The sequence below is a fragment of the Pyrgilauda ruficollis genome, unplaced genomic scaffold (assembly GCF_017590135.1).
Source record: "Pyrgilauda ruficollis isolate IOZ18807 unplaced genomic scaffold, ASM1759013v1 scaffold37, whole genome shotgun sequence".
NCBI classification, from domain to species: Eukaryota; Metazoa; Chordata; class Aves; order Passeriformes; family Passeridae; genus Pyrgilauda; species Pyrgilauda ruficollis.
In genome coordinates this window covers 8,817,585-8,843,279 of record NW_024525156.1, presented here as the reverse complement: position 1 = coordinate 8,843,279, position 25,695 = coordinate 8,817,585, and the positions used below count along the sequence as shown (strand labels likewise).

The 25,695-nt window shown below is 40.8% G+C and overlaps 1 protein-coding gene across 1 annotated transcript in view; it reads left to right on the top strand.

Moving 5' to 3' along the window:
• MYO10 (myosin X) overlaps positions 1-25,695 on the top strand; it is a 72,148-nt gene that overhangs the window by 30,528 nt on the left and 15,925 nt on the right. Inside the window, exons 15-23 of the mRNA XM_041475881.1 lie at positions 11,730-11,854; positions 11,988-12,102; positions 15,209-15,315; positions 16,279-16,488; positions 16,790-16,829; positions 17,263-18,171; positions 19,408-19,531; positions 20,817-21,060; positions 23,256-23,351. Coding sequence (XP_041331815.1) covers positions 11,730-11,854; positions 11,988-12,102; positions 15,209-15,315; positions 16,279-16,488; positions 16,790-16,829; positions 17,263-18,171; positions 19,408-19,531; positions 20,817-21,060; positions 23,256-23,351 — 1,970 coding nt within the window. The remainder of the gene's footprint in view (positions 1-11,729; positions 11,855-11,987; positions 12,103-15,208; positions 15,316-16,278; positions 16,489-16,789; positions 16,830-17,262; positions 18,172-19,407; positions 19,532-20,816; positions 21,061-23,255; positions 23,352-25,695) is intronic.

The window sequence follows — 25,695 nt, the reverse complement described above, 5'->3', positions numbered from 1 at the left end:
GTCTGTGTTTGAGGACATCATCAGAGCTGGAAGGGTGGTCAGTCTAACCTAGGAAGTTTTTGGCTGACACATTATGAGGTTTTTGAGGTTGCTCTTATTGGTTTGTCTTCTCTCCACATTCCTGAAGTGTACTCCCTGTTCAGGCAACAAGGAGCTGGGCAGCTGGTGCTGCTTACAGGAGCTTTGCTGGGGAGGTGATAGCAGCACAATTCCTCAGGCTTTGTGGGCAGTATTTGTTCTGTTGCTTGGTCCCAAGCACCAGACAAGTGCACACAGTTCAGGTCAGTGAAGGTGCTGGTTGCCAAGAAGCCCATTGCACCATGTAAATCATTTGGGACACTGGCAAGTTTTTGTTTTGCAGCCACCTTGGATTGTGCCATGCACACATGAGTATTATACAATATCTAGTGTAGAGAAGGCAAGTTTGTCACCAAACTCGTAGTGCTATGTTCTATTTCCACTGTTTACATGATGTAATCAATCATGGCATTTTTGAAACTCACTCTCTCATTAGATCTAGAAATCTCCTAAGGATGTGGCAAGTAGGTGCTTTGGAGGGGTCTCCAAACCTTTGTTTGTGAAGCAGAGATAATGTAGATGGGTTGAGAGAAGCCATCCACTTTCAGAAAGCCAGATAAAAGCCAGATCATCTGTGATACTGGCTTTCTCAAACGAATGGCTGCCCCAGATCCAGCATGAGTGTGTCCATCTGCAGCTTGCCAAACACACCATTTGTGCATACTTCATACTTAGCCAAAAAGAAACAGTGACCAGCCTCATCAATTAAAAGTAGTATTTCAAAGGGAGAAATTATGATTTTTATTAGAAGTGGTGCAGCACTTAAATTAGCTTTAAGGAAGTTTTTAATGTAGGCACGCAATTCACATGTCAAACAAAATTGCTTTTAGGAAAGATGATTTTATCTCAAGTGTTCCCTTCTGAGTCAAACATTAAGGGTTATGTTGGGTTGTATACTTAAGCCAGCCTAGGAATTTCTCAGGGAAGAAATGGCTGTTCAGCCATCTAAAATTGCATTTCCCTGTGACCCCCGGCATGCACAACATGGTGCATCTCAAATCAGCCTGGTTCTTACAGGACATGTACATCTCATTGGCCTCAATGAGCTCTAAGCACACATGTAAATTCTTTGCTTAAGTTATTATTGGTTTGATGCTGCTTTGGCCAGCACCTAACAGAGCACCTGGAGCCACAATTCCTCTTGTCACACAGCTGTGAAGGGGAGAGACATTTGTGCAGCTCCCTTACAGAGCAAGCTCAGCCTAAAGTCACAAATCATTTGCACAGAGAAGACAAGACTTGGTACATCCATTGCTTCCAGTCGTGTGTGTTCCATGCAGCGGGCCAGTTCCCCGAGAAAGAATGCTGGTAAAGCAGCAGTGAAAATGCACTTAATCACTCATGGAGTCTCACGAGTCTGTTTGCACTATGATCATAAAATATGAAAGGAGGATAGAAAATAATCTACTTCTAGGACAAGAAGAGACGATATCGTATTTGAATGCGACACAGCAGATTGTAAGGCCATGGGTAAGGGCAGGAGTTTTCTCCACAAAGTCATCTTAAAAATTGATAGAGTCAATCAAAAGTGTGGTTCATGTACCTAAGTGAAGATGGAACTAAACCTTACTGAAACAAAGGGTTGTTGACCAGCATCCATGGCTGTGAATTCTGCAGGCTTGGAGGAGATGAGCAGTGGCATCACAATTAAGTCACTCAGAAGGAGGTTGAATGTTAGATTAGTTAGATCCTGATGTGCTATTACCATTTATTATACTTCATTCTTTCTCTCACTCTTTAGATATGTATGTGTAGATAAATCAGTTAATAGCTACTTTGATGACCATATTGATGTGAAGGAGGTTTATTGCCATTCCTTTTGGATAACCCTGCACCATGCTAATAAAGCAAAGTGAATTTTCTCTATAGTTAACTCTTACCTCACAGTTGTATAGGAACTGGAACAAAAAAGTCATATTAATGCTTGTCAATGCATTACCTGTTGCAATGATGTGACAGTGGTGGGTGTGTTTTCTCTACTGAATGCAATTAATATCAATGCAGAAGACATAGGAGCTTCCTGCTGTTCTGGCCCAAGGTGATGTTGACTCACCTGTGTGTGGCCTCTGTAGTAGCACGGAGAGCTGTGATCCACAGCTCCTTCATCTCATGTTTATATAAAATATAAAGAAATCAGTAAAGGGGCTTTTTGTTTGACTTACACTTGAAATTTCAGCATTACCAGAAATACCTATTTTGATTTTGATGTAGTTCTGAGAAACATCAAAGAACTGAAAGAGGACACTCTCCAACTCTCAGCAGGATGATGGGATAGGACTGCTGTGTTATAACAGAGCTGTCCAAGGAGAACATATTTATTGCCTTTTTCTGTGAAATTAATGTATGCAAGAACAAACAACTGCCTTCTTTTTCTGCCCCGCCCTGAAAACATACACACATTTCACTAGTCTTGTCTCTTGTCTAGTCAGTTGCAGATCTGCAAAGCAAGTCCTGAGTATATTATGTAAAAATGTATAGGAATGCAAGAACAGCAGCTCAGAGGACCAAATTCTAAGAAAAAGGCCAAAATTAGTCTGACAGTTTCTGAGATGTACTGAGATAGAAGATGCAGTAGTAATTAACATACCAGTTACATGGCATTGAGCTGGGCCATTCACGCGGACCATCGCACAATTCTTGCTGTCAGCTAGGTAAGCATCTGTGCTGGTCACAGGGATCTCCATCACCTCTGTAAATTGAATGTCCCACTCTAGACTTAAAAATGGTCTTAAATGCAGTGTTACAGGGTTCCTGATACTTAAAGGAGATCTCCAGACCACACACTGCAAGTCTGCTGGATCCCAGCTCTGGATCAGCCCCCTGGTACCCTGGGCTCCCTCAGCTGAAGCAAGCCTTTGGAAATGATCCAAATCAGCCAGAGCCATGTGCAGCCCACTGGGGCATTTTTGGTGCAGAGGGGCTTGTGTGCTGGGCACTGTGGCAAGGGCCAGCACAGGGAGTTGGGAGGCAGGGATGCTCCGGGAGGGCTGGGTAGCAGAGCTCAGAGGCAGCTGTGAATGGAGCCCTGTGCTGGGGTGGGAATAATCTGCCCTTTCAGTGCTGCCCGACCTCGGGTGTCCTAGCAACACAAAGCTGCTCGGCTGAATATTTCGTGGCGTTCCTCATTTGCACATATCAGATATTGGCTGTGATTTAAGCCTGGCTGATTTCCCATTATGGCTTTCGAACAACAGGCTCGGTACAGGAAGGAGAGGAGAAGGGGCTACTTAGGAGAAAATTTTATAAAACCACGTACTTTTTCTCGGCAGAGGAATGGCTCTGAAACGTTTCCTTGCTTGAGAAAGCACAGAGCAGCAAGTCTGAGCATGACGTCAGCCTTGTGCTTTGTAGGCATCTTACATGGAGAGAAAGAGCTGTGTGCAGGGGCAAGATGCATTGCAGAAACTGCTGGTGGCCTCAGTATTGAAAAGGGGGTGTGATCAGTGCTGACTTCTTAATGTCTCTTGAATTTTATTTTAGTTATTTCAGCTATTAAGTTGCAGGCCCTTGGGGCCTTACAACAGGCAGGAGCACTCCACATTTAAATCAACTAAAGCCAACCAACACTTTTATTATTCTAAATCTTGTAGTTTGCAGAGGTGTGATTCCTGATTGTTGTGTCACACACAGCACAGGTTTGCTCACAAATCACTGAACTGACTTCCGAAATAGCAGTGAATTTTAAGTATTCTCTTTAAAGCAATGCCTCAAAATGGAAGAATATCAATAAGTAAATGGCATTTGGGCATGGGATCCTAAAAAGATAGTGTGTGATGAGATCTAGAGAAGCAGCAGGTGGGTGCGCAAAACTGAAGATGGGAATAAGGTCAGATTTGGATTCAGAATCCTCTTCTACTCTTCTTGTGCTCTACAAGTGATGTTCCTTTTTCCTCTGTGGAATGCAATGTTAGAGCCCTCCACCCATGAGCTGGAAGTGAGGTTCTTCCACCCCATCCTTTTCACTTAACCTGCAGTAAAGACAAGGAGGCAATAACCCTCTATTCTCTCTTCCCTTATGTGTAGCTGTGGTCTGAAAAGAGGCTGCTCAGTTTTGGGTCACCAGGGAGAGCAAAGAAAATTTGTGATCAAAGTTATCTGCAATACCATTTGGGGATGTACTGCTGAAATGATCCTGTGTTAGCATGTCAGTGAGAACTGGCTTCTTGGAGGGTTTCAAGGGTGAGATTGCTCGTAGTAACTGCACCAGGTGCTAGAAACACACAGGATTAGGTTCTTACACAGATTGCTACAAGATTTTACAGCCATGTCAGCCTTGGCTGTGCAATAGGAAATTCATCTTAAACATGTTCTCTCAAGTATTTCCATCTTAGCTTTCTATTCTGTGATGAACCTTTGTCTCTTTTGGGAATAAATGCTTGATACCATTGTCTGAAGAAATCATGTTAGAGAGACTATGGTAAAACATGTTTTACTGCTTTTAAGCATTTAGTAATGCATTCATATGCCCAGCCTGACAGTAAATTGTCAAATAACCAAAAAAAAAAATCTTGTAAGCTATAGATAAAATGTCTGTCATAGAGGAGTGACAGTACAGTGGAAAAATTAAAACAAGCAACAAAAAATACAACTCCACCAGAAAAAAAAAAAAAAGAAGGGTGAGGTCTCAGTTTGTATAAGTTATTAGATGACATGGAGAGTCAGGGTTTCTCCCTGCAGCTGGTCTGTGTGCAGCCTCAGCAGATGTGGAGTGGTGTGTGCACAAACTTTCTTAACCCATAATGAACAATGGAGATGTTGGTGTTGGTTGTCTTGACGTGGGGTTGGTAAGGAAGGATAGCTGTCCCTGCAATTAGTACCTCACAGCATGTTTCTTCATGGTAGGTCTGTGGCTCAGGCAGCCTGATTGATTTTCTTCAGAAACCTGCTGATTACTCACAATGTGGAGAGAATGAGGCCAGATTGGGGTTTAGTCTGCAGGGACTGGAGGTTTTAGTGAGGAGACCTCAGATGAAATGGCAGCAGATTACACACAGGTGGAAAGGAGGGTCCATGAAAAGTTCCAGCTGGGGTCTGTGCTGCAAGTCACACCTTCTGTCACTGTGTTGAGACCCTGCCAGCAAGGCGTCAAACCTTAAATCCCTGTTTCCCAAATGGTTTTAATTGCCTGTCTCACATGGATGGTCCTGCAGTTCTGGGACAAACAGCCCGTGGGACTTGCTGTGAATTTCAATGGAGGCCCTGAATAATGTATTCAAACAACAAGGGTTCACTTCAGCTGAAAGTTTAGGCAATCACTTACAGAGCTCTAAATATGCCCTTAGAAAACTTTGGTATCTCCAGCATTTAAGCCTGTGCCTTTAACAATCCGTCTCTATTCCATGAAATTGTAACCAGTGTGTAAGAAATAAGTCATTCTGAGTAGCTAGCATTCCTCTGGGCCCATATGAGAGAGGTAGCAAATCCTAGCTTCCTCTAGACAAAATTATGGATACCTTTAAAAAGGAAGGTTCACAAAGAGACTGTTGTATATTTACTCAGGCGTAGCTTTTAGTCCATACAATCTGAAAGATTGAAATGGGAGAGTACAGGGACAATAACTAATAAAAACTATATTAAATAGCCCTGCAATTGTGATTTTATTGTTGCTGATGAAAGCATTGAAATCTCAACAAGCCAGTCAGAATCATTTGAGCATCTTTTACCCAACAAAGCAGCTACTTCCAGCTCTTCTCTTTGCTGAATATGGTCAAGCAGGACCTGAAAAACAACCGCAGCATCTTTGTGGATGGATCTAATTCAACAGTGTTTTGACCTAGTCGAAATCTTTAAACACTAGTGTAAATAGTCAGTGTAGCACTGCAGTGCCTCATAGCTCTTAAATGGGCTGCAGTCTTAAACATGTCCTTGGGATGCCCTTGCTTGTAAAGTAAGCTGGGTGACAGGCTGAATATAAATACAAAAGCATTTTCACATTCATTTATTGAGGCTCCTGCTTTGACTGTTTTGGTAGAGTAGAAGACCTCTAAAATTACAGTGTTCCTTCTATGCAGTACTATTTTTAGCACAGGAAACTCTAACCAGTGGCATGAGAGTGGCTAATTTTGCTGTCTGTCTCTTATCTGAAATACTCAGGGCTGCAAGATGAGTGATGCAGGTCAGATGCAGTAGTAGGAGTTGAAGTGATCAGCTAATGGTGTAAATGATTGCTGCTGGTAAATGCAGTGCTTTCAGGTTCAGACCTGTAGAGACTGTAAAAGGAGCCAGCATGTCATTACTGAGCTTGCAGTGAAATCTGGCATGGAGTTTGCAGCGGAACCTTTTTGAGGCAGGAGGATTGTTGCAATATACCCATGTTATTTTTCTAGCAAGTTATCACCAGCAGTGTTAATAATTTTTAAAGGCTATTCCTGGATTTTTGGGGTGGGTGTACAGAAAAAGGCCAGGAGAACTTTGGACATGTGAAACACTTGCTGTTGTTTCAGGTTTATTGAAATATTCCTTGACTTGCCAGTGCCATACAGTAGAAATTCGAAATAAATCATAGCTGTGGCAAGTTCTGTGTTTTTATTGTCTTGTATTTTTATGGTGTTTATCTGGACACAAGTACTCTGGGACGGTAAGGGAATGCCTTCCAAAACCAAGCAGGCATCAAACTTGTGTGTGTTTCAACCCAAACGTGTTCCAGTTGTTCCATGCTGGCTACATGCTAGAGAAAAATGTAGAGAGTTTCTTCCTTTGAAATAGGCTTTTAGGTGAGTGGAGCTTGATGCTCCATGTCCTTGGGTAGGATATGCACAGGTTATAATGCTCCTTGCTTTATGTGCTGGAAGGACATAAATTCTGAGGTTGAAAATCTGTTGTCATCAAAACTGATGGCGCAAATGACTGGAGAAATGATGGCTAGAAAAGCAGGGTGTGAAATGATTTGTTGGAGGTAGGGGGATGACATGCACACAGCTGCAGTCTCCAGGTTTGACAGGCCTTATCCCTGCCTGTCCTGGTGTCATAGAGCTTTTTCCTATTGTAGACAAGGGCATTTCCCTTTCACTTCTTTCAGGTTACTGGTGTGAATCCTTGACACCAGTAAAGGCTGCCAAGCAGTACATTTGGATGAGAATCACTGAGCATAATTTGGTTTAAAAATGGTCATGAAGAATTCTTCATATCAGTTCAGCTAGATTATAAATATTAGAAATGAAATTAGTCACTTGTCTGTGAGGAAAGCCTGGCATTTGTTTTGACTCATGGAACTGTTGACTGAAATCAGAAGACCCTGGGGAATATCTCAGAAACATCTTGCTTAGTAAGTCTTGCTATTTCTGACAAAATATACACATTTGTATGTGAAAACTCATTCCAAACCCCCTATAAAGCAGAGAAAGACTGGCCTCTTCTTAATTTCTGGTGGTTTTCTCCAGAGTAAAACTGCCAGGATTTCACTTTAGGAGTGAAAGAGCAGATTTAAAAAAACTAAGACATTGAAAATAAGTTACTGGTGTTTAAATTTAAAAAAAAATTACTTTTTTCCATCTTACCTGTTTCCATTTTTTTCTTTCTCTGCATGTATCTTCCACAAAAGACTTTTCTAAGCTAGGAAAATCAACAGTTTTATGACACAGTAGCAAAGCTGACATAGTTCTGCTCAAGTTCTTAGAGAGAAATCCAGAAACAAGGGAGTGGGATTTTTTCCTTCTCTCTTCTCACCCCTATCCCTCTTGCCAGTCTCCTTGTGAACTCCCTCCCACCTGCCTAAAGTCTGTGAGGGTGCTGTAATTCATCATTATTGTGCCTGTACTCTTGTGAGGCAGCCAGGAGTTCAGGGAGGAAGAAGGATTTACACAGGGTGAGGTCAGGTATGCTCTGTGTTTCAGCAGATGATTGATTTCTGTGCAAATGATGCACAGGACAAAAAAAATGTTGTGTTCTCTGTGTTATTCAGACCTTGGTGTCTTCACTAAAGGTATTGTCCAAGGAAAGGGGAAGAAAAAGCAAAATTTTTTTCTTAAAGCTCAGTCAAGCTGTAATCTGAAGAACTATTTTATTATTACAATTACACATAGGTGTTAAACGTCTGTCCTAATGGCTGCTTCTAATTGTGATTTCAGGCAGAAGCTTTGCCCTATGGGAGATTCACTATAGATCAGAGCAAGCATTTAGCAGTTTAAGGAATCAGAGTCTCGCCAGTTGAGACTCCAGGTGATGCTTAAGTCTTGGCTTTGGTGCTGTCTGCTGCAAATTCAGTGGAGACTTTTAGATCCAGGAAATAATGAATTACAAGTTCTGTCTGCAACACAATAAAAATACACCCTTATCATGCAGAAGAGACCTGGCTTGTAGTTATTAATTTCACATTGATATTGCTCAGTGCCTTAATATGACTTGACTGATGTGATTCTAGCTGCTGTTCAGTGATATTGTGTGCTGGAGTGGTTCAGCACTGCCATTCCATGATAAAAATGAAATACCTATTGAAAATCTAGTTGATTGCATCTCAGAGACAATTTTGAAAGCTATCTGTTGACTTTCTTTTCTGTTGCCTTCTCTTTTGTAAATTTGATCTTACTTTGCAGAACTCTTGGTTTTAGGAATGACTTCAAATTTTTACTGTGGAAGATGTACTGTTTTAAAGTCAGTCATGGTTCTGCTGTCTATCTGAAGTTTTCCTAGAGAATACAATTGCTTCCCAAGCGTTCATTTGTGAACCAAGTCAAGCTTTAACAGCAGTACTGGTAGAAATTAAGCAGACCCCAGAGCTAGGTCCTGTCCTGTATTACTTTGGTGCCAATGGGAAAGTTAGCTTGCTAACCACAGGAAGTCTGAAGGAGCACCAGTAAAGAGGGAAGGGTGGTCATCAGCTGCACAGGGAACCCTTTGCATGGAGATTTGATACTATTGCAAGTTTAACTCTTGCTGCACCAAGCAGTGTTCAAGTTGAGATGGTTGTCACTCTGTGTGAGAAGTGTCTGCAGTTCAGTAGAGGCATATGTGCACTTCTTGCACTCTGGTTCAATAAAGGCACAGACAATTGATGTCTTTAATTGTGAGGAGTCCTGCTAGAAGTTATGCTTAAGGTTATCCCTGCTATGGGGGGAGGGGAGGAATCTTTTCAAGTTTCATCTTGAAAAGCATGAGAGATAAGTCCAGCACAACTCTTACCACCAACCCTCTGTTTTCTCAAAGCAGCCATACTTGTTGCAGATGTAATTCCAATGATATGCCAGGAGGATTTGGCCCTTCAATTTAATGTCTCATGTGTCTGTGAGTAATTAAAAATAGCAAGTAATGTAAAGTGATGGAGTAGACATTTAAAGTGGTTTATTAAAGTTGCAATGGTCTCCATGTTGTCCCGTGTTGATAGCATGCTAACATCTCTTGCAATGTTTAATGCTTTTTAAAAAAACTACAGGTGTTTGAAGTTAGGTATCTGTATTACATTTCCACCTTCTGGTGACAGAGCAGGGCCGTTTCAAACTTCTGTAGTTGTAGGGAAAATGTGTCCAAAATGTTTCTTCTTCTTCTGTGACTCAAGTTTTTTTAAACAGTAACATGAGCTTTCAAGGCAGGTGTGGCGCTGACTTTTGGCTTGTTAAGTGCCTGGAGGTGGCAATAAAAGGGTTAGTGATACATCAGCCATCTGTCTCAAAGCAGGGGCTGCTCCCTTGCAGAGCGAGAGGCTGCCTAGTGAGAGAGACATCTGTCATGTCACCAGCATTTTGCCTGGCTGTGGTGCATCCCCACACCCATCCATGCATCTTCCTCCCCACCTCAGCACACAGAAAATACTGTTGTGTTTGCAAGTCTTGAGAAAAACTTCACCTTTTCAGCCAGCAAGTTTGGGTGGGGTAAAAGGACTAAAGGTAGTTTTAGTGTTAAAAACAAAAAAAAAAAAAAAAAAAAAAAAAAAGAGCTGTGTCTGCTTGTGGCAAGCATCAGCCTTGAGTTACACAAGGTGAAAAGTGAAAGCTTTTGCTTGTGATTTCTCTGTGTACATCTGTGTCCATTCCCTGCCTTTCCCATCAGGCATCATCAGCCACCTGCCCCCAAAGAGGAGGCATGGACATGCAAAGGGCAGCTTTGCCAGGCTGGTTCCCTGACACTTGGATGCCATACAGGGGGCACATCCAGGAAACCTTGTTGGCAATACCAGCCATGGCAGTATGGATGCCCTCACTGAAAGCATTCATGCTGCGTGTTCACTGAAATATGGAGATTTTACTCGCCATGGAAAAATCCACTGAAGCATGTTGTTGAGGGAGATGGGTTTGTTTGCATCTTTCACAGAGAAGTTTTCTCCCTCTGGTGTCACCACTAGCACACAGTGTTTTGTTTCATGAATAAAGGCACTGATGGAAAAGGTTATACTGGATAGTGAAAATGAGCTTTTGAGTCTGTGCTTTCCTGAAGTTACCTTTTATAAGAAGTTAAAATTTGGGGTGTAATTTATTTGTTAAGTTGAATTTATTTATCAAGTAAAAATTTGGGGGAGTAATTCGTTTGCTAAGTTGAACAAGAGGCTTGATTAAAGCCAGTTAATAAATACCAAGACGATCCTCTGATTGACAGTTTCCCAGGGCTTGATCTTGCTGTCACTTTTGTTGGCTGAAGAACTTCAGATCTTTATGTGAACTGTTGGCTGTATCTGTGAAATCCCACCTCCTGAACGTGCAAAATACTGAACACTGTGCTCCAGCTCTGCAAATGGCTGCAGAGGAGGGTCAGCTGATGGGTTAAAGTGGATGATGATAACTCATGCTGATGAATTAAATGGTGTGTTTACATGTGGTGGCATTTCCGTATGGGGGTTGCCTGTGTTTTGCCAGGCAGCAATTAGTGCTGTCTTGAGCAGCTTTGCATGGCTCTGTCTGGGTTACCTCAAACCATGGTGAAAATACCCAGGTGACTTGGGGGTTCTCAGATGGGCTGAGAGCATTCCTGAGGCTCCCAATGGCAGAACCATACTGATCTGTATTCACAGGATTGCATAACTGAGTGGCTGGGGAGTTATCTGTTTTCTGAATGGAAAACAATGCTGAAAGAGCTACAGGCAAGCTAAGGGGAACTTACTTGAGATGAGCAGGGAGGATCTGTTTACACAAGAGAATATTTCTACTGTTCAGAATAGCAATAAATAGAAACTCTTTTAAATACAGCTTATTTAAGATTTGAGGTATCACTGGCAAACTTTGCTCCCGTTCCATGGCAGATAATTGTCAATACACTAAGAATTTAATATTTTCTGTCCTTCTAGTTTCATTTTTATTACATCCATATGGCTTGTATTCGAGTATCTTCAACATTTGGAATCCTCTACAGGGACTTTAAATTCAATTGCTAAAGAAGCAAAATAATCAAGCTTATAGCTGTTGACCTGTTAACTGCCTGCTCTTCTTGCTGTTGTTTCCACCTGCACAGCAATAGCCTACAAATACACATGAAATGGAAAGAGACAGTTGACGAGATTAAATGGCTGTAAATGTCCTGTCTATGGAAATGATATTCTGTAATTACCCCATGATTTCCATTCTGTAGATATTTTTATATGCTCAGGACTGCTAATATCCTTTAAGACATTGTGTAGCCAGTTATTAGGCTTTGTGCATTTCAGATTCATACAATTTGCCCTTCTTTATTTCCCCTGACATCGCTAACCATTGCTATTAAAATTGTTGTTTTGAACCTTCTCATTTCAGATGCCAGACCAGTTTGATCAGACAGTGGTGCTTAACCAGCTGCGCTATTCTGGGATGTTGGAGACGGTCAGGATTCGGAGGGCTGGTTTCCCAGTCCGGAGGCCCTTTCAAGACTTTTATAAAAGGTAAACACACTGATTTGTGGACTTGAAGTGTATGTCAATATTCCCATGTTGAGGAATAAAAGTAAAAAGAATCATATGGCAAAAATAGAACTTAATCTCTTAAATGAAGCAATGAATACTTTTTGGTTGCCAGGTATAAAGTCCTCATGAGAAACTTAACCCTCCCTGAAGATTTAAATGAGAAATGTGCCGTCTTGCTTCGTCTGTATGACAACACAAGCACTGAATGGCAGCTTGGAAAAAATAAGGTAAAATAACCTGACTGTGCATATTGTGGTGCTGGTGCATATACAAAGCTGAGGGAACAGGATTTAGACTGCACAGCTGCAGAGATGTAGTTCTAAGGGTAATTATTTCTGGCCTTTAAAGAAGCTGCGCATGCCTTTTGGTGCTCTTGAAACTCTTAAAGCAGCAATTAATGGTTGTGCTGAGGAATTTGCTGTCTTAGGCACTTAGAAACTGACTGGTGATTTCAGTCACAGAGAAAGAGTCCACCTGAATTTTCTGTCACTGCTTACAAGTGGTACACTGGTGATGATCAGAACTTAAAATGTGGTATTTGGATTTTTTCATTTTTCAGAAGTATGGAACATGTGGGGAAACACTTTTGTTCTGCAGGGAGCTCCACTCATACTAGTAAACTGACCTAACCAATACCTCTTCAGTGGCAGAAATCAGGGGGAAGGATTTTAGCCAGTGCACACATGGCAGAATTGAGCTCCAAGTGTGTTTGCCATCTTAGTCTGAGAGTCTTTTCCAGAGGTACATTAGACCTTGATATGTGTTCTACCACAGAACCTGACCTTCACCCACATTTTTTCCCTAAAAGAAAAAAAAATCAATTTTAGAATAAATTAAAGAATAGAATTTTAACTTGAGAAATAAAACAATCCAGGTCTTTTTATGTGTTCATTTTGCAAATTTGATTGTAGACAACAGCTTGTGATTTGTGCTCTTAGATTTCAGCAAATGATATGAAAGCATTGCAGACTTGGGAGAACATTCCCCATTTTAGGATTTGAGATCTTCTAAATATTAAAAACTTTTTTAAAATGCTTTTTAGTGCTGTAAGGTAGCAAATACATTTTGTAAAATCTGATTTCTGTAGGAAATGTTCTTCTTCTCCCCACAACTGGGTGGTTTGGAAGGGTTTCTTCTCTTCCTCTATGCTTAAGGACTCTTAGACTTGCATTGGGAAAGTTGTTTCAATCATCTTATATCTTACATTTCTTATCTATAATAGTCTGATGGCAATTGATGTCATCTTCCATCCCATTTTTGTAGCCAGTGGCTCACAAATAGCACAGTGGTAGCATTGGGCTGCAGAGCTGGGCTGTGCATCCCATTCTATTTCAGATGTAGAATATTAACAGTATTCATGCATGGACCCTGCAGAGTGCTCTGGCATCTTAGGGACACATGTTATCAGAAGTAGTTTTTAATCAGCTGCTCATCAGGACCTCAGCAGGAGCCAGAGCTCTGTTGTAACTTCCCTTACTGTGGCCGGGGCTCATCCTCCCCCAGGAGCTGCCTGTGCGCTTGTGAGACTGCATAAACAGGAGAAGAGCTCAAGAGAACACTGCTTTCAGGCTGAACATGGGTTGAGGCACTGTCCTGCCCCTGTATTAATTTAGAGGGATAATAATGACATTGCAATCATTTGGCTTCAGTGTGATTTTTTTCCTTGTCTTTTATATCTCAAGCTGCAATGCACCTGGTCAGGAAAAGGCATTAGTCTCAGCTTAACATCTGCTTACCATCCATTTATTGTTCCAGAAGTAGCTAAATGCTTTTCTGAAGAATTTAGTTGTGTTTTTGAAAGCCTGTGGGTAAAGCAAAGAAAGATTGCCCACTGAGTGAAAGAAAAGGCTTTTTGCATGACGGAAAACTTCATCTAGAAAGAGCTGCCCAGTGCAGCTCTGACATTGGGACTTTGAGACTTTCTGTGAGGCTGTTTCTGTTCCTGTTTCTCGGGTAACTTGTACTAGAAAGTCCCTTTCTAGCTTTGTTCAAAACTCACAACTGTTCCTCTCCTCGAGAGTGCTGCTGTGGCTTTGATGATGGGCTTTTTTCCCATGTAAACACAGAGGAAAAACCAGCTTCTTTTGCATGTGAACACCCCCAAAAGTCAAAACCAAACCCAACCCACCCCACTGGGTTTGGTTTCTGGTTTTTGGGTTTTTTTTGTTTTTTTTTTTGGTGGGGGGGCAGGGAATGTGAGATTATTTTGTTGGGTTTTGGGGTTTTTTTCACATCAAGAGAAAACACCCAGCACTTCAAAGATGCGTTACTGCTTTTAGATGTCTTTGCAGCCCTCCTCCCTTAGCAGAGCCCACCCTGTCCATGAGCTTTCCTCATCCCCACGCTGTGGTGTGCAGCCTGGCTCTCATCCCACATTATCAAAGTGTCACTGAACTGGCTATTTCCAGCTGCCCATGTGCGAGGCAGCAGCATGCCAGGCTGTTGTCACCCATAGCTGACACCAGCATACTTGGCCTTTAAAAAAGAAGAGTTGAGAAGAGCTGGAAAAAGCGCTGACAGCAGATAGCTCACCACTATGTGAGTGTGTGGCAAAGAGCAGATGTCAAGGCAGGTGGAAGAGGGAAGCTGCCTCCTCCATGCCCCTGCTTGACTAGAGAAGCAGTTTTACTCATTTAAGGTAAAACTGGCTATGTTAGCTCAGTTTATGTCAATGCATGTGCTAAAGCTGCCTCTGAGAGGCACTAGGAAGTGCAGGTGAATGATCCAGGTTAGTTGTTGGAAGAGAGCCTGGGAAGCATTCTGTCTGTGAGAGGGTGACCAGCTCTGGTGGGATGTCTGTCAGCTCCTCTCTCCATGTAAAGTCAGGAAAACACAGTCAAGTCCATGTGAGCATGAAGGCTTTCTCATTTCTGCCTACTTCTGCAGTCCTATGGCAGGGTCTTAGGAAACAGCAAGCCTTGTAAGGGGTTGTGGAGCCTGATATGCCTGTGAAAAAAGTAAATTATCAGGGTGGTATTTCTGCCCCTCTGATTAGAAAGTTCATGCTAAGCCCTGCAGCTTCTTTGGCTTGTGTTACTCTGGTGGGAAAGGCTGCTAAAGAATCCAGTAATTACGTTACATTTGGAAAAACCCTGCTCCTAATTAAAAGTTACAATAGAGTAATCTGACCCTTCCCATTGAAATCCAAGGTTAGAGGACCATCTGCAGGTGTTTTCTTTTAAGAGGACTACATTTTGGTTTTCTTTTTTCTGCTGAGGAAATAGTATATTTTTCTCTGAATTCAAAGCTGAGGCTTGCTGCTTAGATTGTTTTGGCTCTCCCTTAACTATGGTGCTCACCAAAATTTGTTAAGTCAGAAGTTTTCTTATGTAGGTGTTCCTCCGGGAGTCCCTAGAACACAAGTTGGAGAAGCAGCGAGAAGCGGAAGTCACCAAGGCAGCCATGATCATCCGAGCACACATCTTAGGTTATGCAGCCCGGTAAGTGACGGCATGAGAATATTAATAGCGAGGATTTCAAATAAATGGATGAGTTGTCAAGAAGTTAAATCCTTCTGACACAATTCTCAACTTTTCCTAGGGGCCAGGCATTCAAGTTCTGTAAGTGGCTTTTGAAAATAGCAGCTGAAAATGCCCATGAATAATGCAAAGTTTGAATTGTTTTAATATAGTGAATAGGACAATACAGAAATTTGGAGGTCAGCCAGTATCCATCTGATTGTATCATGGCATTAGAGCCATGGTAGGAACTCTAGTTGGATGACACCTAGTAGGGCTGCCCCAAGTCACCAGCTGAGATCCTGATTTATCTTTGCTTCTTCATGGTAAGAAAAGAGAAGGAAAATAAAACTAATCCATTTGGTTCTTGGAGAACCAAGACATTATGTTACTGATTAATGTTTGACTTGATTACCTGGCTTCATGCATTATGTGTTAGGTGGAGTTGTTCATCCCGTCTGTTTATTTCTCTGCTTTTTCTATAAGTCAGTTGAGGACAATTTAAGGAAGCTTGTTTGCATAATGAGGTCATTTCTTTTCATGTTCTTATTAGTCCTCTTCTTATATTCTGACCAGTATGTTACTTAAAAACAATATCCCTTTTTAATGCCAGCTATCCTGCTATGCATGGTCTTTCTTTTCAGAGATGTGGGATGGCTGTATATATTCTTTCTCTGCATGTGTGCACACACAGAGAACTGTCCTTTCAGCAGCTCCTTGGCAGGGGCATAAGAACATGTAAGACATGTGCATTTCCTTAATGAAGACACACACAGCCCTGTCAAGAGCTGAGAGAATCTTGCTTCTCAAAGGGAGAAGAATGTGAACAGTGGGGGAGCTATCACAGAGCTAGAACTGTCATGGGCTCACTATTGCAGGTCACCGTGGCAAAATCCCTCACAACTGTTTCATTACAAATTTGCTTCTTTTTTTTCTCCCCCGCAGAAAGTGGTACAGAAAGGTTCTCTACTATGTGGTTGTGATACAGAAGAACTACAGAGCATTCAGCGGTAGGAAGAAGTTCCTGTGCCTGAAGAAAGCAGCCACAGTCCTTCAGAAGCAGCGGCGAGGCCAGCTTGCTCGGCGTCTTTACAGGGAGCGACTGGAGGAGAAGCGGAGACAAGAGGAGGAAAGAAGAAGAGAGGAGGAAGAAAGGTGCAGTCTCTGGCTTACATCACTCTCCTGCCTGTGCTGTACTAGGTGTTAGTCTGAAAGCCTTTATTTCAGGCTATTCTTGAACAAATGATGTTGGAAACTTTTGCTGCTTTTGCTAAAAGACCTATATAGCTGTCATGGTGGTTTCACAGTCACAAACATAATCGTTGTGATCTTATTTTTGGCTATCTTTTCCAGGTGGCAGATGATCTCTGTAAGCTGAGCTATTGCCATAGCAAAGGAATGCCATGAGCTTATGTTGAGCTTGATTGACTGACTTTTTTTCTTCACTCACTTTTAGGGAAAGACAAAGGCAAGAAGCAGAGCGTCTTGCCCAGCAGGTAAATTACACTCTTAATGCTTTCAGCCACCCTGTTTATTTGAGTATCTCAACCCAGCAATTAAAAAAATAAAAGGTACCTGTAGCATTAAAACTAAACTAATTACAGGAGCTGGCAGATAAAGCCAAAGGAAACTCAATATAGTTTGCATGGAGATTTCCTTCACCTGATGTTTCATTTAATTTCCAGCAAAGATTGAATTTTCTGCATATACTAGAACTTTTTTTCCTCAGCTATCTCTGAGTTAATGTATTCATGTTTTAGTTTGTTTCTTTTTCTTTCCTTTTCATTTCTTGCTGATATTAAGATAGGGCTCCTTTTAAATGAATGAGCATGGTGGAGTGTAGAGCTTTAGAAATAAATTTTAAAAAACAAGCTTGCATTTAGGGACCTGACTTGATTTTATTTCTTTTTTCATTTTACTTTTATGCAGGCTGAAGAAGAGAGAAAGAAGCAGGAACAGGAATTGGCTGCCATTCAGAAAGCTCAGAAGGAGGCAGAACTGAAACAGGAGGTGGAGAAGCAGAAAGAAAGCAGGCAGGTGGAAGAAATCCTACGTCTGGAAAAAGAAATTGAAGACCTGCAGCGTGTGAAGAAGCAGCAGGAGCTGTCCTTGACTGAGGCTTCATTACAGAGGCTGCAGCAGCGTCGAGATGAGGAGCTCCGGCGGCTTGAGGACGAAGCATGTCGGGCAGCCCAGGAGTTCCTGGAATCTCTGAACTTTGATGAGATTGACGAATGTGTCCGAAACATTGAGAGGTCTCTCTCTGTGGGCAGTGGGTATCCTGCTGAGCTGGCTGAACAGACTGGAAATGCCTGCAGTGAAAAGCCCAATTTTAACTTCAGCCAGCCATATCCTGAGGAGGAGGTAGATGAGGGCTTTGAAGCCGATGATGATGCATTTAAGGATTCGCCCAACCCGAGTGAGCATGGCCATTCTGATCAAAGGACCAGTGGCATCAGAACAAGCGATGATTCCTCAGAAGAGGATCCTTACATGAATGATACCGTGGTGCCAACAATTCCTGCTGCCAGCGACGCCATGGTCATACCTCCTGCCCACGACACAGTGAGTCTCCACAACTCTTCCAGCGGCGAATCCACGTACTGCATGCCAGAAAACGTATCCTGCAGACCCCCTAATTCTGTGGAACTTATTTCTCCCGACGGAGACTATGATTATGACCAGGACGATTACGAAGATGGTGCTATCACTTCTGGCAGCAGTGTGACCTTCTCTAACTCGCACAGTAGCCAATGGTCACCCGACTACCGGTGTTCCGTGGGGACGTACAACAGCTCTGGAGCATACCGGTTCAGCTCTGAGGGAGCTCAGTCTTCGGTAAGTAGCAATGTTTATATTATCTAATAATTGATAGGTGCTTTCTGGTTTTTTTTTTCCCCCTGCTGTGCAGCTGTAGATTCACTGTAGCTGTTCCTAGAAAACATTGTGTAGCTTGATTTGCTCAGAGCACCTATGGAAATAGGAGTCTGTTGCCATCTAGATGCCACTGGGGTGAGTGCATTAGAGTCAGAGGCTGCTCCGATGCTGTTTGCAGTCCTGGGCTTTTGCACAGATATGGTTTTAACTGCTTTAATGCAGCACTGTGTGTTACTTGGTGAGGAGCTCAGTGCACAGCGAAGTTCTTCTCTGTGCATGTGTTTGGAGCTGGGGTACCAGGTAGCATGTTGGGGAATTAATTTCAGAAAAACTGAATTTAGTTATGTGTGCAAGTTGCAAGAGTATTGAAGAATAAGATGGTTGGAGAAGTCCCTGATGTGCCAGGTATATTTTGAGATTATTTAGAGAGTAAAGTTCACACAATAGAAAATGTTTAAATTACTGAGTCAGACACACATTCTGCAGAGAAATTTTTCAGTGCTGTATACTGAATATACTGTGGGATTTCCTTCTACAAATATTTTTCAAAGAATCTGATTTCCTCTATCACTCACCCAGTGTTTCTGTGAGACTGCCTGATTGGGAAAGGGAAAAGGTATTTCAGGAACACTGACTTGTTTAGAAGGAAAACTTCAATGATATAATATCTGCTACATTTGAGGCAATGATAAGCAGTCCAAGAGCCATTGTGAGTGTTGGGATAAGTTGACAGCTCTTGCCTGAGAAAGAAACACTTTCAGTGTCTCTGTTGAGGATGTCTTCCTGCTGCATGACTCTGGATGTGTGTCAGATACAGAACAGAAATTCTGACTTTCTGGAGTGAGGGAAAGCCAGTACCACAGCTTGTGCAAAGTTTCCTTTTCAATGCATTTTTAAGTTGTTCCCCCCAGCACTTCAGTGATAGGGGCAAGTAGCAGAAGATAGCTTACCTTGATCATACTCTTGCAAAGGGATAACTTTCCTGAGCATCTACAAAGCTTTTACATAGATTTGTTGTGTAATCAAACAGTTCAAGCTGAAACTTACTACAGTGCCTACTCCTTCCTTTGTTAGCTGGATGAAACCAATGAGGAACCTTCCAATACATAATAAAATGTTTTAGCTAGAGTTTTCTAAACCAGCTTGATCTAAACTCTTTCCTGAGAGATTATGACCTTTCTTTCCTTTCTTGTGTAGTTTGAAGACAGTGAAGAAGATTTTGACTCCAGGTTTGATACAGATGATGAACTTTCCTACCGGAGGGATTCAGTCTATAGCTGTGTCAGCCTGCCCTACTTTCACAGTTTTCTGTACATGAAAGGTACTGGATGAATCAGTATTTGCTAAATAGACAAAACAACCAGAAATATTTATTGTGTATTACACTCCCAATTCCTGTAGAGTTAAGCTATTTTCTCATTTTTCAAAGGGTGATGGGAAAGTGACTTTATTTAATTTGAGCTGTTCTCAAGCTAAGCTACTTGCAGTGGCTTATATCTAGCAATGTTTTTCCCCTCTGCAAAAAAAGATCAATGTTTTGGGCTGCCTCTGTTTCATCTTACATCTTTGCTGTCTCACAAACAATGAAATATTAAGTATACATTGAGAAAAATAACTCACAAATCCAATTGTATCAAATTTTCAGGAAAGCTTATTGCTGCTGTCAAAACCTTGTAACATAGACAGCATTCTACATTGCATACCAGTTTTACTGACCTTAGTCAAATTTCACTTTGCATCTGAAAGACATGAAGAAGGTTGCATGTAGCAAAGGGGTGTGAGAGACTGTGAAAGAATATACACAGGAGTTCTCTGCTTAAAATTCTTCGGTTTATCTTCTGATTTTTGATAACAAATTATAATCTAGCTGAATCCTTGTATGATTTCAGCACTGTAGTATACCTTACTTAGGTATAGGAACAGTGATGAGTGTACACACCACAATGTTTGTATGAAAAATAATGCAGTTGGCAGGAGCAGGGCTTTTACTTTCTGACATAGCTAGCAGTCAGTTTTTGTGGGATGACAGGATTTGGTCATCAAACAGGAATGGTTTGATTAAGGTTTTTATGACTGTGCTGTAACTCCAGTGCAAAAGGTGCACTGCCTACTGTATGGCCACACTTTGGTATGACTGAGCTCACACTGGTGTATTTCCTGCTCTAAACATAGCTTTGTCAGGTTTTGTAGTTTTGAGTTAAATGTTGTTATCTCATAATAACCTGGAGAGAGGAAAGAGCTTAACACTAGATTTTTTTTTATTATCACTGAAATACATTGAAAACAGTCTTAAAGATCTGATTCTCATGTGCAGCAAGACTTGTAGGTAAATTATTATTATAGATATGTATATGTACATGTAATTATATGCATGTTTCATTACTACATTACTACAATTTATAATTTAAGGGTGTTTAGATTGACAACAATATTGGTGGCCATAAGGATATGCAAAACTGAGGTTTTGTGGCTTACAGCAGACACTCAGTTTAACTGCAGTGTTGTTGGTCAGCACCTTCCAGTTTTGGTGCTGCTCGCTGTTTATGATACAGCTGTTTGTTTAAACTTTAAAGTGCACATAAACCCACATTTGTCTCTCTTGCCAGGTGGCTTAATCAACACATGGAAGCGACGCTGGTGTGTCCTGAAAGATGAGACCTTCCTGTGGTTTCGTTCTAAGCAGGAAGCACTTAAGCAGGGTTGGCTTCACAAAAAGGGGGGTGGATCATCTACGCTTTCCAGAAGGAATTGGAAGAAAAGATGGTTTGTTCTCAGACAGTCCAGGTTGATGTACTTTGAAAATGACAGTGAAGAAAAGCTAAAGGGTGCCGTGGATGTCCGAACTGCCAAGTAGGTTTACATAGTTTTATGTTAGCCATGGTTCCTTCTAAGTAGTACTTGGGGCTCAGTCTGGGAAGACGTTGAGTGCCCTGCCTGCGAATTGTGTGAATGCAAGCAGGATAGTGTATGTGGTGAGGTTAGTGAAAGCAAGTGCTGTCCTTAGCTGGCTCTCTCTTAAGTCTAGAAAGTGCTCCAGAGCTAAGCCAGTGCCAAATACTTCAGAAAAATGCTGCTGTAATGAACCCATCTATGCTTTCTCCCAGACTAGAGGCCCTACTTAGTCTGTAATGATTCCCAAGGCAATTTGGGGCATGTTGCCAAGTCTGTAGCTGCAGGCAAACCCAGAATGAAGAGGGTGGAATTAATAGGCCCCGAGTATATTGAAGTTCGCATGGGTCAAAGCTGAATCTTCTGTATGTATTTAGATTTTTTTTCATGCTTTAAATAATTGTGGTAGTCTAGAAAAGTCTTTAAAATGCATATATTCATTAAAAAAAACAAGATTACTAAACCTAATAACTTATGCCTTGTTAACTGAAGTTCCTTAAGCCTAAGAATTTTATGCTTCCTGAAGCACGCAATAAATAAAGTTTTCTACTGGATGGTATTTTTCTTTCTAAACAATTTAGGATTATCTACCTAATTTAAAAAATTAGAGTGTGCTAAGATTAGTTGTCTCTTTTCTCTATAAAGTGTAGTTAAAGCTTTCATCCAAAGTAGAGAGAAACAGAAATGTCTAGTAACACTCAATTCCACTCTGTGCCTTGTAATCTGCAGCTATCCAATTTGTTTGTTACTTTAACAGAGAGTTTAAACTAAATCTAAGTCTTTGATTAATCTTTTCTTTGGCAGTCCTGGCTTGAGCCTGACTTCAAGTAGGACAGAAAAGAGCTTCAGTGAGAATCCTGACTTGCTCCTGATTTTTTTTTTTTATTTTTATTTCTGTCTCATGTACCATAGCATTTATTTTGCATATTTTTCTAATATGTTCAATCAATCATTCTTTTTTGTGGTTGTTACCTCGTTGCTTCACTGGCTGTGCCCTATAGACGTTCCTTGCTGCACGTACCTTTAAAATTATCAGACAAAGGTTACTGAACCTAGTTTGAACTGCAGGTTCAATCAGTGACTATTTGTTTATAAATTAGCTAAAAGTAAGGGTACATGTATTTAAAGAACTGTGTTTCATAAGGAATAAACAGTAGCTTTTCTGGATAGTGTTAATATTTACTGAGTGCATTCCTAACCTATAGTGCAACCCACGTATTTCACCACTCTCTATTAGGGACCTTGTTCAATTTTAAAAATCTCAGGCTGATTCCCTTAAAACACAGAACAGAGAGGTATTTTATTGGACACTGTTACTGAGAGGGAAGGAATCAAACAGTAAAAAATTACAGCTTTTTGTAATATCTGCTGTGGATAGCAGATAAGTCATCCTCATGAGTCTGATATGCAGAGCTTGCATATATTGTTTATAGGACAGAGATTTATGAGAATAAATGAACTGATAAGAAAATATAGCCAGTTAAGGAAATAGTAAGCTTCAGGCAAATACAGCAAAACAGCAAAAAGGAAATCAAGTTTATTTCTTAAGCTACAGGGAAATCTAATGTAATACTTTAATTATTGCTAAAACCGTCAAAGTTGTTTTTATATCAACACTTAGATGTCCAAACTAAAAATTAGAAATACGTAATTTTTCAGCAGATGAGTGCTCAGATTTTTCTGGAAGTCATGCTTGGAATTGTCCTTATGCTGACTCACAGCCACACAGAATCACTAATCCAGGTTTTATTGGCTTTCAGTTTTCAATCTTCAACAGCTTCCTTTTAGCATTCCAAAAATCACTTGGTTATGCAGTCAGTTCAGAAATATATCCATTTCTTAACTCAGTTATCTTTGCCTCTCTTGGGGTTTGATAATGCTTTGCTTTTTCTTTAGTTCTTGGTAAAATGGTAACAGAATGGTCACATTGGTATAGTGACATTCATAGTAGTTTGAATATTTGTACTGTTTGGGCAGAAAACACTGCTGTAGTTTGGCAGACTAATACTGATAAATCACTGTGAGTCTTGCAAATGAACCTGATGAAGACTGCTGTTATTTTAAGTATCAATAGTTTGTGAGCTTCTCAGCAGAACATAATTTTCAAAATGTTGATAATGTGTAATGCTCAATATTGGTGTTTTCCTTTTTTTCAGAGAGATTGTTGATAATACAGGCAAAGAAAATGGTATTGATCTAATAATGAGTGATAGGACCTACCACTTAATTGCTGAATCCCCTGAGGATGCAAGGTATGAAAATCATCAGACCTATCTTCTTCTCCCTTTCTTCTCCTTTTTAACCTCTATGCCATTCTGACTTTGTCTTGTCACTAATTTGTTTGACTACTGTCATAAAATATTCAGTCTGTGTTAAACACATTGCATTTAACACACTTTTTGAAAGGCTTGCTGAGGAGAAAACCTTGTGGCAGACAATTACTGGTAAGACTCAGATTGCCAGTGAAAATTTGCCTAGAATTTGACTGTTACTCATGTGTTACTAGCAAGTTTCTGAAATACAATTTGTATGTAGAGAGGCAGTTGTTAGCCACTGATGCTTTCCTTGTGGATGACCCTGCTGTGTTTAGCTGCATTGATCAAATCAATATTTGAGACCCTGTATCTGCCTGAAATGAAGCATTTTGTTCTTAAGGGTGGGATCTGTTTGTTTAAGCAGAACCTAAATTTTCTTCAGACAGAAGTTGTAATGCCGTCACTGTATTTTAAAGCAAAAGCATATTCATGTAACAGGAGTGTTTAAGAGAGTGCTTCCCCTTCTGCATATTTAAAAAGGGTCTTGCTTTTGTTGCTAAAGGATCCATATCTAACCATGGGGGAGGCAGGTGGGTGAGGAGCAAGTCTGACTTGTCTGATCAGTTGTAGAGCATCTTTAAAAAAAAATCCCCATGCTACAGTTCATGCAAGATAATAATATGCTTGCCTAAAAAAATCAAGCATTTAAATAAAGTCAAGTTAGTAATCAGGGCTTATTACCCATTGCCTTGCTGCCCCAAGGCCAGAATACAGCGTGCCTTTGTCAACATCACTTGAACTACTTTGCTCAGAAGCCTCAAAAGTTCTTTCGTATTCTGTTCTTTGCAAAGTTGGAATGCCTTCCTATACCACAGGACCCTGAGTACAGATGTAGATATAGCAACTCAAAATCCATCCTCATTTTTTTAGGTATCCTTCAAGTTATCCTTGAAATAACTTAGGAGCTTTCTAGCAGTTACTGTTAAGATTCTTGTGGGATGTAAGCACATTTTAAAATGACGGCTTAGCTAAAGTCTCTTCTGCCAGACTTGTGTATGTGCCTTAGGGACCAATAAGCAATTATCAGCACACAGACTTGTCTGTTGCCATGCATCTCCATTTCTTTCTTAAAGATGGAGGAGGAGACACTATACACCCTTGTTGTGTATAGTAAGAATAACAAACCATCCAGATTAAATTACCTTTTAGCAATGTATTTCCTGTTTCTTTTTTCTCACTCATCCCAGAAGACTTAATGAGGAAGATGTGTAAGGATTTGCAGACAGGCTTAAGTCAAAGCCTTGTTAACAAAGCATTGTGAAAAGTGAAGTATGAATCATTGGGCTGTGTTTGGTCCACATCTGCTATTGAAAAAATATTTTGTACCTGAGCTACATCAGGATCTGAGGTTGCTTTTTGTTCAAATTAAGGGAAAAAGCGAGAAAAAACATCTTCTTCCTCCCAGAAGAGGAGTTACTATTATTGAAGAAGTAATTCTTCAGTGGGCAGTCATTGCCTAGGGTTTGTTCCTTTCAAATCCCTAGCCTTTTTCCCTATTTCTGTGTTCTGGGATTCAGCTGAAAAACAAAGGAGGTCGTGAGAGGGGGAAAAAAGCAAAAATAAAGTCTGCCTTTGTTTTTTGCAAAGTGCCATGATTCATTTAATTTTCATTGTTTACACAAAGATTAAATGAAATCAGGAAAACTCTGAATTGTTCTTTAAAATTCATCCATAAATTATCACTAGATATGCCTACAGTACTATGAAGTCTTTTTTTTTTTTTTTGTATTGAAATAAAAGTTCCACTTTAAATACATTTGCAATTCCTGAGCCCAGAAAGGAACGATGAATTTAATTTGTGGGAATCTTTTGGTTGGTGAGGCTTAGCTTTCTTCAGTTTCTTTACTTCAGTTTCAGCCTTACTTCAGTTGGTGGTTCCTCCTCCCTAGATGACAGCTTCTCTCCTTTTTTTGTGGCATTGCCTTACATCCAGCAAAGTGTCAAGTACAACCTCTCTGTGGGTGTCTCTGAGTCTTAAAAAAAGAATCAGAACTAAATATGTTCTCATCTGCTTTATGGTCTGGCACTCTCAATCTTCGTTTTTCTTCATTGCTTGCACTGTTTCTAATAAAAGCTCGAGCCGATAAAAAGAATTTAGGATATGGCAGTGATAGTACTGTTTGACAGCCTACACAGTTTTTCTTAAGCTATTTTAGCAGTTCAGTTTCCAGAAATCTACATTTTGGGGGAACAGTTGGCTTCTGAACGCTGGCGTTAACAAGACAGCTCTTCAGTGTCCTAGGAAATATTCTGTGACTAAAAGCAATTGCAGAAAAGATAA